General features: G+C 41.0%; 2 protein-coding genes across 4 annotated transcripts; one reads left to right on the top strand and one right to left on the bottom strand.

Moving 5' to 3' along the window:
• Positions 1-1,519: 1,519 nt before the first annotated feature.
• On the top strand, positions 1,520-4,544 carry zgc:162144 (RD3 domain-containing protein). 2 transcript variants are annotated; one of them, XM_035161824.2, is made up of 3 exons: positions 1,520-1,629; positions 2,057-2,364; positions 3,064-4,544. In XM_035161824.2, exons 1-3 carry the CDS (start codon positions 1,618-1,620, stop codon positions 3,449-3,451), a joined length of 708 nt encoding a protein of 235 aa, XP_035017715.1. In that variant the 5' UTR covers positions 1,520-1,617; the 3' UTR covers positions 3,452-4,544. The 2 variants fall into 2 exon arrangements, with proteins under 2 accessions (XP_035017715.1, XP_035017716.1); XM_035161825.2 differs by having other exon boundaries at positions 1,522-1,731.
• A 536-nt stretch (positions 4,545-5,080) lies between these two features.
• stx5a (syntaxin 5A) lies at positions 5,081-11,148 on the bottom strand. Of its 2 annotated transcripts, XM_035161822.2 has the most exons (12): positions 11,034-11,148; positions 10,320-10,552; positions 9,182-9,252; positions 8,852-8,907; positions 8,679-8,749; positions 8,437-8,553; positions 8,037-8,093; positions 7,832-7,913; positions 6,833-6,919; positions 6,579-6,682; positions 6,351-6,472; positions 5,081-6,050 (listed from the first exon to the last, which is right to left on the bottom strand). In XM_035161822.2, the coding sequence occupies exons 2-12, from the start codon at positions 10,380-10,382 to the stop codon at positions 5,891-5,893; spliced, it is 990 nt and encodes a 329-aa protein (XP_035017713.1). In that variant the 5' UTR covers positions 10,383-10,552; positions 11,034-11,148; the 3' UTR covers positions 5,081-5,890. The 2 variants fall into 2 exon arrangements, with proteins under 2 accessions (XP_035017713.1, XP_035017714.1); XM_035161823.2 differs by lacking the exon at positions 6,833-6,919.
• Between the last annotated feature and the right edge of the window lie 305 nt (positions 11,149-11,453).

Genomic DNA, 11,453 nt, shown 5'->3' with positions numbered 1-11,453 from the left:
TTTCAAGAGAAAATTGGTAGATGTAAACGCGACATTACAAAAGCATGTCATTACAAATTTTGAGTGCGGATTCCCGCAAGGTTGTATTTTGGGTCCTTGGGTCTTCATAATGTATATGATTAATTGTGCTCTACTAATGTATACACACACACACACACACGCACACACACACACACACACACATATATATATATATATATATATATTGGCAGGGTATTATCTCATCTTCTCTAGCTAATGCACTTCAGCTCCCAATTCTAGTGTTGCAGTTCAACATATCATTATTATACTAAAAAGAGTCAAAAGTACAGTATTTGCCTCTGAAAAGTAATGGAGTCCAAAGTAAATGAATATTAAATATTTTCAAAGATTGTACAAGTACCTAACTACCCTTAATACTAAATGTATGTAGTTATATTTCACTACTTCACTACATCGACTGTGTCATTTTAAGAGTTTGGTGGCTGAGCTGAAAACGTTTTATCGTTCAGCAGAACCATAAATAAATCTATTTTTGAGTCTAAAGTTGATTACATCAGAGTGCATCTCATTCTAAAGCCTTAAAAAGATGGCTCCTCTGCACCTTGTCTCTTGAATTATATGATGAGGGAAGCTTGGGACATGTAATCATATTCACTCTGACACTTTGTGACTGTGTGTTTGACTGGTGTTAATTTGTGGGTCTGATGTTGGAGGAAAACAGCAGAAGAAATCCTTGATGGTTTATTGTACCGGGTTACATGCAGCAACAGCCATGTTGAGTCATAGTATTTTTAATCAAAGTAAAAACAACTCCAGTCAAACAACCCTGGTTAAATGTCACAGTCACATACAGCCGTTCCCATTACAGCAGTAACAGCACCCACTGTAGGCAACTGTAATTAGATTATAATCATTTTCCAGGTAGCCTATGGATTTGGTTGTAATCTGGGATTTGGTTGCTCAGTGCTGAGTGGTGCGGAAACCCAGGAACTAGCCTGTGGTCACTCTGCATACGATACCATGTGCACACATATACCATATGCATGGGAGACACACTGCTAACACCTGAGAGTTATTAAGTGTGAGAACAGGGGATTATTTGGGTGGTTGTGTAATATTAATGCTTGACCATAACAGTTTGATAATTACAGGTGTACATGAAGGATTATCGTCTGCAGAGTATTTTTCAATATGTTATTTTAAAGGACTGAGCTGCGTGTGAAAGCAGTAGCCCAACAGGCTGAAACCAGAAAGCACGCTGGTTAAACTTTAATGAAGGCCCACTCTGAGGTATCTTTGAGCTGAACAGACTTATAAAAAGAAGGTGAACCTGGAAAACACATGCAAAAGAAAGTCAAGTGTTTAAATGAAACACAAACAGCTTCATTATCCATGCATTATGCCATTATGTAACCCACCCCCCATGAATTTCACACACACACACACATACACATACACACTCCTCACTGCAAGGTATGCTCATGCCATGAGATAAGCTCATCCCGTCACTCACTCTTTATTAGTACAGGATTACATTTATTCTCAATCCCAAACTCACACAGACACTCAGTACAGCACTGTCTGCCAGGGACCGTCAAAGGTAGCCAGGCAGTCAGGTCGCTTCTGGATTGTTTCATGCTCATGAAGGTCTGTTGCTCATTTGGCTACTAACAGAGGTTTTACCAAGAGACAGGTGGATTTCTGTCAGACACGAATAAACCACAGTTTTGCTAATTCAGTTTCATGAAGGTAAGACAATGATCCCACTTATTTGAACAGGTGACAGGTGATCGGTACTGACCAGTGAGCTTTTTGTATTCGCTCAGTTATATCTAATATGATAACAGATGAAATTAACCTGCCATGGAAGTTGTAAAGTTTATCAGAGGTTTCTGTCTGCATATGAAACCTTGAATTCATTTAAAATAAGTTTTTTGCATCTGAAATGTGCATGCAATGGTCTCCAAATGTTATTTATTTAACAATATAATTCAATAATAGTAAAACAACAAGGATGTTGTTTTACTACCCTAAAGTAACATAACCCTCCGCCAACCCTGTCCTTCTTCCCCAGATGTTTCCTTGGTCCGCGGTTTTCTCCCTGGAGCCCAAAGTCCCTGGCCAGCGCACAGCGGAGGAGCTGGTAACCAATACTCTGATGTTGGAGCTGGGAGCCATGGTGAAACGCACCGAACGCATCCGTTTAGAGAGGATGACAGAGGGCCGTCGCCGCCGTCGCAGCTCCTCCTCCACTGCTGACTACAGCTGGCTGGCCAACACCCCCACCCCACAGCCCTATGAGCTGACCCCCAACGACCTGCTGGAGCTGCAGGAGCTCTGTGCCAAGATCCCTCCGGCACAGTGCGGCCCTTTGATCGTCAGGTGAGGAAGACGAATAGGGAGACATAGTCGAATAAGAGAGAGAGAAAGATGTGACAAGAAGACGAGTACATGTAGAAAGATACAAAGTACTAAGAGAAGGAGAGCCAAAGACAATCACAGAGACTGAAAGAGAGAGACGGGCAGGAAGGAACGCAGCATGAAGAAGAAGAAGACGAGGAGAGAGATGCAGGGTTTCAAACTGATCCCTGTAGAACCCTTCAATTTAACTCAGAAAGTGAGCTGATACTTTAATAACTTATTCTTTCCTAAGAGACAATAGTACATGCACAGCATCTTACAAATGACATGCCCGTATTCAGGGGCGTCACAACACGGAAGGCAAAGCAGGCAATTGCCTGGGGCCCCGAGCTGAGAGGGGGGGGCCCTGAGAACGATTGGCAAATGCCCCAATTTCACAGGAACCAGATTCTAAAGTAGTTGCTTGTTTTCTTTACCTTCTGTGATAGTAAATCTAGTTAAGTATAATGAGGGCCCATATCCTACCACGGGCGTAGTTAGGGATTTTGGACCCCTTTAAAAACTGCCCTTTAGGCTCCACATATCTGTCCGTGTCATCAGCTTTGCTATTCTGACCTTGTTTGGGTCGTGTTTTGAGGCGATTCTAAAGCTCTGTAAATGTATGTGTTGAATGATCCTGTTGGTCCTGATCATCACCATTCGTTATTCCTCCTGCTGCAGGTTCAGGAGGATGGTGTCGCAGATGGAGCCTGAGGTTGACGAGGTGGCCCGGCTGTTTCGCTCGGTACTGCGCGACTGCGTGGACGAGATGAACGGAAACGAATACATTGAGGAGCAGGACACCGTGTTCGAGAAGCAGCAGCGCAGCAAGAGCCTCTCCTTCGTAACTTTCCGCACAAAGTTTCGCACGGGGCACTTCTTCAAGGGCAGCAGCATGAGGGGCTCCAGGGGGAACCTGCAGCAGCAGGTGGACTGGTATGACGAGCAGGAGGAGGAGGAGGAGGAGGAGGATGGAGCAGAGGAGGAGGCCATCAGGGCCAGGGCAAGGAAAGGGAGGAGCAAGAGCATGCCAGAGATTACCCCTATTGAGCAAAGTGACCAGGTGTGAGGGGAAGGAGGGAGAGTAAGGTCAATCCAAAAGGGGTGTTCGAAGGGGGGGCACCTGTGGAGGTGTTTTGGAGGGGAGGGAAAGAGAGCCTGGATTACAGAAGGCCAACATAAATCAGGGGGAAGGGGTGACAGGATAGATATGAAAAATGTTCACTAGATTTCCTCTAACCTGGCCACTTTTGAAATATCAAAAAGATTTCTCTACCTTCAGGAACACTGTCCATTAGCTGATGAACTTTAGTCCATCACAAGAAGCATACTTGTTTGTGTGAAGAAGAGTGGTTAACATTTTGTTTTGTTTGGCTGATGTATGTCCAAGATTTCATGAGCATCCAACGGAAATACAAATATGAACCTCATAGTGGCGCTGAAGGTAATTTTTAGAGGGTTCACCAGAGTCAGTAGCATTAATCATCTGTGGACAAGGGTTACCAGGCCTACATCTCACGAAAGGTCTCTCTAATAGTTGTTCAGATAGTTCAGTTTGTACCAGAGACTGAAGGACGCTGCCATCCCTAGAGGTGAGACGCTAATGTAGATTAAAAAACTAATATGTGCTGCATGGGATTTTCTTGAGTAAGATCTCCTGACTGTTTAACCCTCACATGCTTCAGGTATCTCTAAAACCATGACTGATGCTCGCCAAACAACAGAACAGCTGTCAGCATAGAGAGCGGGGAAGTTCAGCTCAGGACACTGATGTGGATAATTCAACTGTTTGAATCTGGATAAATCAGCACAGTTAGCAGGTGCTCACATAGCGTATCCATTAAGCAAATCCTCATCATGTCAGTCATTTGAAATCTTGTTTTTTATTGTGTATATGAAATGTATTCGGAGAAATAAACATATGTGATTAAAACATGTGTTTTTTCACAAATGCTACTGTGATTTTTGGGATTAAATGTAAAGTTGAGAAACATTTTGACTAAATGTGATTTTGGCCACGAGAGTCACTATTAGATTTACACTAAATGGTCAAATGATAATGGACGTTTTGCCATTTGTGGCTGACAGCGTAAAAATATTTATATGCATATCTATCTGGGCCTGTACCGTAATAAATAAAAGGAAAAATAAAAACCCTACAACTGTGGTGTAAATATTGGGAATATAAACTGCAGCGTGGCCCCATTTAGCACGTCTCTGTTGGTGAGTCTCAGCATGGCTAATTATATCCCTGCTGACTAATCCTATTATCTCAAGAAAATCTCATCCATAAATGCCAGCACCCCATTATTCTTTTATTAGTATGCACTTTCTTATCAATACATCATTATCACTATTTGCACTTTGTACACTGAAGTCAAGGCATTTGGCTAAAAAAAAAAAAAAAACAAGAGGAAAAATAGGAAGAATGTTTTCTTTCTTCTTAAAAACCTGTGGTCATTTAAAATACTGCCCGTACATTAGATAAAGGAGGGAAGCAACTACAACAGTGATATTCAACCAGACACTTCAGGGAATCTGGCTGAACGAGTCACTTCATTAGTGGGTCTTCAAAACCAGCGCAACCCTGTCAGACGCACTGATGTCAAACCCGGGTCCTGTTCAGACACTCGTAGGCTGTAGTCTTCCTGCTGCACCGAATGTGGAAGGTACACACTTTTCCAACAATTCAACATGCTTCACGGCTGCAACCAGTTTAATTTAAAACAGTTTTCTTACATAGCTTAACATGTCATACAGCTCGTTCCTGGATGAAACTAACAAAGTCCCCTTTATTAACTGGCTCTAACTGCCTTCTTGTGCCTTCAGGAGACGAAATGCCAGCCCACAGAGAATGTCTTCGTATTGTGTCACAGTTCATTTGGAGTACTTGTTTGGCAAAAAGACATTGAAAGAAAAACAAAAGGGAAAAGGATTAAAAATATTCCTCATCATAACTGAACAGTGTTAAGTGAAAAATCGCTGATAAATGAGACACAGTCATTCTCTTCAATAAAAAGCAGGTAAACCAAGAAGCAAAAATTATTTGAGGATAAACTCCAGTTCTGTTGTTTGGCTTTGGAATAATGATAATAACAGGTGAAATGTGGCATGGGAGGACAAGAAAAAAAAGAAATTAAAAAGAGTTTGCAGAATCAAACCATTAAATTATAGCCATTTGGATTAAATGTTTATGAGTAGTTGGTCAAAGTACAAGGGCAGTTTTCTGCTCTCTCTATACAAAGCAAGGATTTTAGATAATTAATTCTTTTTTGTTTGGACAGAGTTCATCATCTTCTTTCTTCACTGAATCTTTGAATTAAGATAGAGTCTGGGGCTTGGGAATAACCGACAAGTCTGTATTAATCTGAGTGGATCCCAAGCCTCCATCAAGCCGTCACTTTGACAGAGGAGCCTGTCCTTCAAATTTTAAGTCTGGATGTGTTGTCTTAGTCCAGCTTTAGATTTAACGTCCGCTTCCCCCTTCCTTTAGCCGGTCCTCCTTTCTTTAGGCAAAGAAGACGACAAAGATGATGAAGAACACGATGAGGACGAGAAAGATCTTGATCATCAGCCAACGGTTGGAAGAGACCGACTGGAAGTATTTGAGGATCTCTGTGTGGGCGCCCTCCACGTTCAGCTGAGTGTCCTCCACGTTTGCATCGATCCTGTAAATACACGACAGGGAAAAGGTTCAGTCCAACTGAGCTTTTAAAAAGACAGAATCAAATCACATTACGGCTTATTTATTTTCTTTAAATCTGACATTTTATAGACTAAATGACAATGATTTACTAATCAATAATTTCTGTTCAAGATTCTTATTGCTCACATACTAGTGTGCACTTATTTCTCCTCATTTCTTTTTCTGTTTCCATTTACAGAGTCTTGCTTGTAAAAAAATATATTTAATGTTCTTGGTTTCTGAGAGTCCTCCGTCGTTGACCCTCCATCTGTTTCCATCTCACCTCTGAATCGTCTCCTCTTGCTCTTTGACCATGTGCGCCAGCTGCTGGAATATAGAGCCCAGTTCCACAATGGTGCTCTCAATGTTCTGCATGGTGTCTGCACGGCTCTGGATGTACGAGTCCTGTAATGACAAAGTGAGCAGGATTTAAAAAAGGGGCCTTATCAGGGAACATAAATGCACAGTTTTACTATTTGATCAAAGTTTTAAGTGAAGATTTCTATTCTACCTGCTCATCAATAAGTTGGAGCTGCATGGGATTGGACTGAGAGCCCATATCGATGGCCACATCCCCCAGACTCCGGGACTCATCCTGCATCAGGACTGAGCTCTCTGAAGGGAGACAACAAGCAAAACACAAACACATTTTCAATAGGACCAGATGGAAATGCTAAATGGTAGAGGGGAAAAGCAGTGAGAACAGCGGGCAGATACAGTAGCTAGTTATACCCACTGGGAGAGTCAAACGTTCCAGGGAAATACCTTTTAAATTTGAGGTTGTATAGCCCTGGTAGTCATTGCGTGGCTCACGAGCTGCATGCGGCTCCTGGGCCCCTTTTTTGCGGCTCCCTAAAATATTTTTTAATTTTTGCATTATAGATGACCAAATACAGTATAAATCATTCACATGGACTTCGAGCAGTTCCCTACTACAACAGCTGGTTGTTCTAAGAAATACACTGGCAGTTAAAATTTCTGTTCAACCTGAATTCATTTCAAGCAATATGCCTATTGTAGATACCGTAGAATTCAAAATATGAATGAATAGGTATAGGTGCAATGAAAAACATTATATCACTGTAATAATAATTGATAATGTTTGTTTTTACTATGCCATGAGGAGACATTTGCCAACTGTGAGAGTTTCAAACATCTTTATATTTCTATTTAGGTAGCTTTTTGTTAAAAAGCATATTAATCATAGTGGGTTTAAAAGTCAGAATCACTGGATGTTAAAGTGAGTCTCAATAGTATTAGTCTCAACTGTCAAGAATTATGATCTAATGTTATGTTCAAGAGTTTATATGTCTCTATAATTCTCAAGGTATTTAAAATAAACACTTTGCTTGAAATGTAGCCAATAGCACCTGAAGACCACAGGCTGCACATGAACTTTCCACTGACAGTGTAAATGCCTGCATGGGAAGCTCCCAGTGTTAATTAGAGGGTCTCTGGTAAGAAGCCAGATTAATTATTTCCCTGGCTCCTCCTCAGTTCACATTTTGCCAGATATGTTGAATTTTCCCTCAAAGCCAAAACCAAGCTTAAATAAAGGTGTGTTCACTCTACTACACTTGTTGGAATTGCCAGCACAGTTTTTCATGAATTACGTGATCAGATGAAGGACTTTTTAGGAAAGACTGATTTGTAAATTTGGAGAGTGAACACTCCCTGATGAAGCTAAAACAGCATGCATTGTTTACCTGTTGCTGCCATTACGTTAATGCTACAAGCCTGAAGCTAAGATGAGGACGGACTTACTGAAGTTGTTGGCCATCAGAGGAGAAGACGAGACCGGAGGCTGCGAGAACTGCTCTCTCCTGCTGCGCTGCTGCTTCAGGTTCTGCAGGAAAACAGACGAAGGATGGAGACAGTGAACATGTTGAATAACTGTGTCTGATTCAAGACGTTGTCGTGTCTTCTGACTTTGAATGATAAAGTATAGAAAATGTTAAGTATGGCTTACCTCTGTTCTTACTTCTAGGACCGATTTGAAGTCATTGGACATTGAAGCCAGTTTGGACTGTGGATAAAAGAAATCGAAGTGAAGTTAAACAAAGTAAAGCTTCATTTAGCTGTGAACATTTGTTACAGACCTCTACTGTGTGAAAAACATTTCTTCTGATGTCTTGCAAAACTTCTTCCATAAAATTGCACACTTTATTTCACTGTACATTAACAAAAGCAGAATTCTATTTAAAATTTCACGAAAACAATAACATTAACATGTGGACAATGAAGAACATATTCTATTCTAAATGTTATTAATTGGAAAAGAACACTAAATGCTTATATATTTCACCAAAATCGAAATTGTTCCAGTGCAAACACACAATTCATTGTGAATTAGACCTTGTTGAATATACCTGTAATGACACCACTATAGTGTTAGAGTGGGTTTGGATATGCCGACCACCCGGAGCTCCGCGGGACCTCACCAAGTCCTGCAGTTGTGCTATCTGTTTATTTAGACTGTTGATGTCCTAAAAACATAAACAGAGGAGATGTAGAAATGTATTTACAGGATTGTATAAAGCTGCTCTATTCACAAATAATGTATAGTATATTTATAAAAGCCCATTTCATGGGATATTAACAATTTACTCACTTGTTTTATGATGTACGTTAGCTCCTCAACCTCCACCGCCTTGTCGTCAAATAGAGATTTTCTCTTTGCCACTAAAGCATCAAAATGACAACATGCACAATCAGAGACTTCACAAAAAAAGATTTTTATAAAAATTTTAAAAGATGCTAAAATAATACTGATGGAACACTTACAGATAGTGAGCTTTTCCAGTTTGGCAAATGTATTGCTGAGGTCTTTCCCAATTCTCCTACAAGGAAACAAACAGAAACGTGGCTGTGAAATATGTTTGCTTGGATTCTTACCAGGAGTTAGATAAGATGATTATATCAACTTAATCTTCTTCTGTGTCTCACTGCTTACAGTCTATAAGATAAGCTAGGAAAAACAAATATTATGCAATAAGCATGGGGAGGATAATAATGTGTGAATACAAATAGCTGAACACACAAAATCAACATAAGAAGAACAAACAATAATGAGTTGTTGAAACTCATTACTGAAAAGACTGCGGGGGAACTTACTTGGCCATAACTGTGAAGTCACTGCGCTGCCTGAGAGCGCTGAGTGCTGGTTTACTGGGCTGTATTCCATTCTGCAAAAGGAGGTAGTCAGTACAGTATGACATAAGAGTATGTATGACAGGCAACTGCGAACATATGAAAGGTCTTCTCAACATTGATTGATGACTAATAGATGGGTCAAGTGGTGGGCAATTCATTGTTTGCTATTCTGTTGACCAACTAAACATTATAGTCAATAATGCTTCCTTCGGATATCGCTAAACAATCAATTCTAAGTGCTTTTAGTTTGTTGGTCAAACTATGTGAACATAATTGTCACTGAAAAATGAGCGCTGATATCTTGTAAATATAATCAATGTGGTGTGATGTTTGACAATACTGCCAATTTAACATGACAAACAACTACTTCTGATTAAGATCCTCCAAAGGTGTCCGTTAACGGATTGTGACCAAGTTGTCAACTACAAATATATTGGCATTGCTGACTGCCATTTACCATAATCATTTTGTTGCCAGTTGTATTTGGAGGATAATAGACATCTTACCAGGGCTATAGAAGTAAAAAAGAAGACCAATGTTTGCTTAACTTAATATTAAATGTGCAGATAAGAGTAGGTTAACGGTTGTTTTGATCAACATATCAACAGGTCTTAGTAAGCTATTCAGTTCTCTGGTCTTTCTAAACCTCTTGCTGTTATTTTGTGGCACTTTGGGATACTTCTGTCGGCCTTTAATATATTTCAACAGTGTCCTTTGACTTTCAAACATGAAATATCAACAGTGACTTCATACAGACGCCCCAGGGCCTGTGTCTCATACGCTTATGTTTGGAATCCATACACGTCACCTTAACAGGAACAAGAATCTACTTTGAAGACATGTACATTTCAACAGACTTGTGTGGTTTATAAATAATCATAGGCTTTTATATAGGACACTGGACAAAACCCTGTTATTTTATACTTTTTTGCCTTGAGAAATTAACTAAATAAGTTAAACAGGCATCAAATGTGTTATACAACTGAAGCCTTTGTGAAACCAACCGGAGAGGATCCTAAACAAGGAACCAAAACCAAAAGCAGCCAAGGCCTTAACTTCGATGGTGTAAAACTTGTATTATTGTGCTGTCCCAACATACCTGTCTGCCCTGGAGAGATTTACAGGCTGACTGGAACTCAACGGTCCGGTCACGGCACGTCATCCTGCCGCCGGGAGAGCGTCACCTGCCCGCTGAAGACCACAAGCCGCCCGGGAGCGTCGGTGTCCTCCTCCGCTGTGAGGGATGGGTGGATACGAAGACCTCCGGCTCGGTGGACGAACTCACATCCAAGGTGCTGTGTTCTTCACGGACACATGCACACACACCCACGTCTGAAAACAAGGGACGTTACATGACAGCCTTTAGGATTTAACACCGTTAAACCCGTGTATCGCCGTTTCACGGACAGAATTGTTTTGAATTTGAATAAAGCTCCAGGTTTGGTTTCAGGTACCGTTAGCTCACAGTTCACTTCACACCGACTGAGCTAAACAACAACAGCCAGGTGACACGTAGGGGGATGACGCTCACGACTCGTAAATAAAGCCACGGCCGAGCTAAATATACACGTTATTAGGTAAGAATGATTATCCAGAGACGGCGTGGACCGGTCCTGTGTGAGAGTGAAGGCCGCCCGTCAAGACTCAGCTGATCGCGGCCTCACCGGCTAGCCCCAAGCTAACGTTAGCTCCAGAAAGCTAACCGGGGTTTTCGTACGTTCTCTACTTTAACCTCCGTTATGTTCGACCTAAACCAACCCCGCGATGTTGAACCTTAGTCGGAAGACGATAAAAACCATTCGACGGGACTTACTTGAGTCGATGTTAGATCATATTTCGAGAGCTCCCGATGTTTCTGGTGAAAACTAAATAACGCAGGAGTTAAAGTTCCGATCCGCGTCATATCCGGCAGTGACGTCACTGCCACGTCTACTTTACAAAGGCGGAAAATCCCTTCAGGTGCAACACGCCGCCACCAGATGTCGCCCTGTGTCCTGTTCACGCTGTAGTTAACAATTATTTACTTGAATTACTGAATGTTACAGTTCTGTGTAAAAGGTCTCAATTTAGCTAAAGTCTAAATATTGGAGTGTAGTGAATATAAAGTAAAGTGGACAAAAAATTAATAAATAAGGTCAAAAAGTTATTCACTGTAACCAATTCTCCTCTTGTCGCATTCAAGGTGTTTTTTTAACATCTTAAAGAAAGTGCCTCCATTCTTCTGTCTCTTCAC

Source organism: Hippoglossus stenolepis, chromosome 7 (assembly GCF_022539355.2).
Source record: "Hippoglossus stenolepis isolate QCI-W04-F060 chromosome 7, HSTE1.2, whole genome shotgun sequence".
Lineage (NCBI taxonomy): Eukaryota > Metazoa > Chordata > Actinopteri > Pleuronectiformes > Pleuronectidae > Hippoglossus > Hippoglossus stenolepis.
This window is presented reverse-complemented; position numbering and strand designations above follow the sequence as displayed.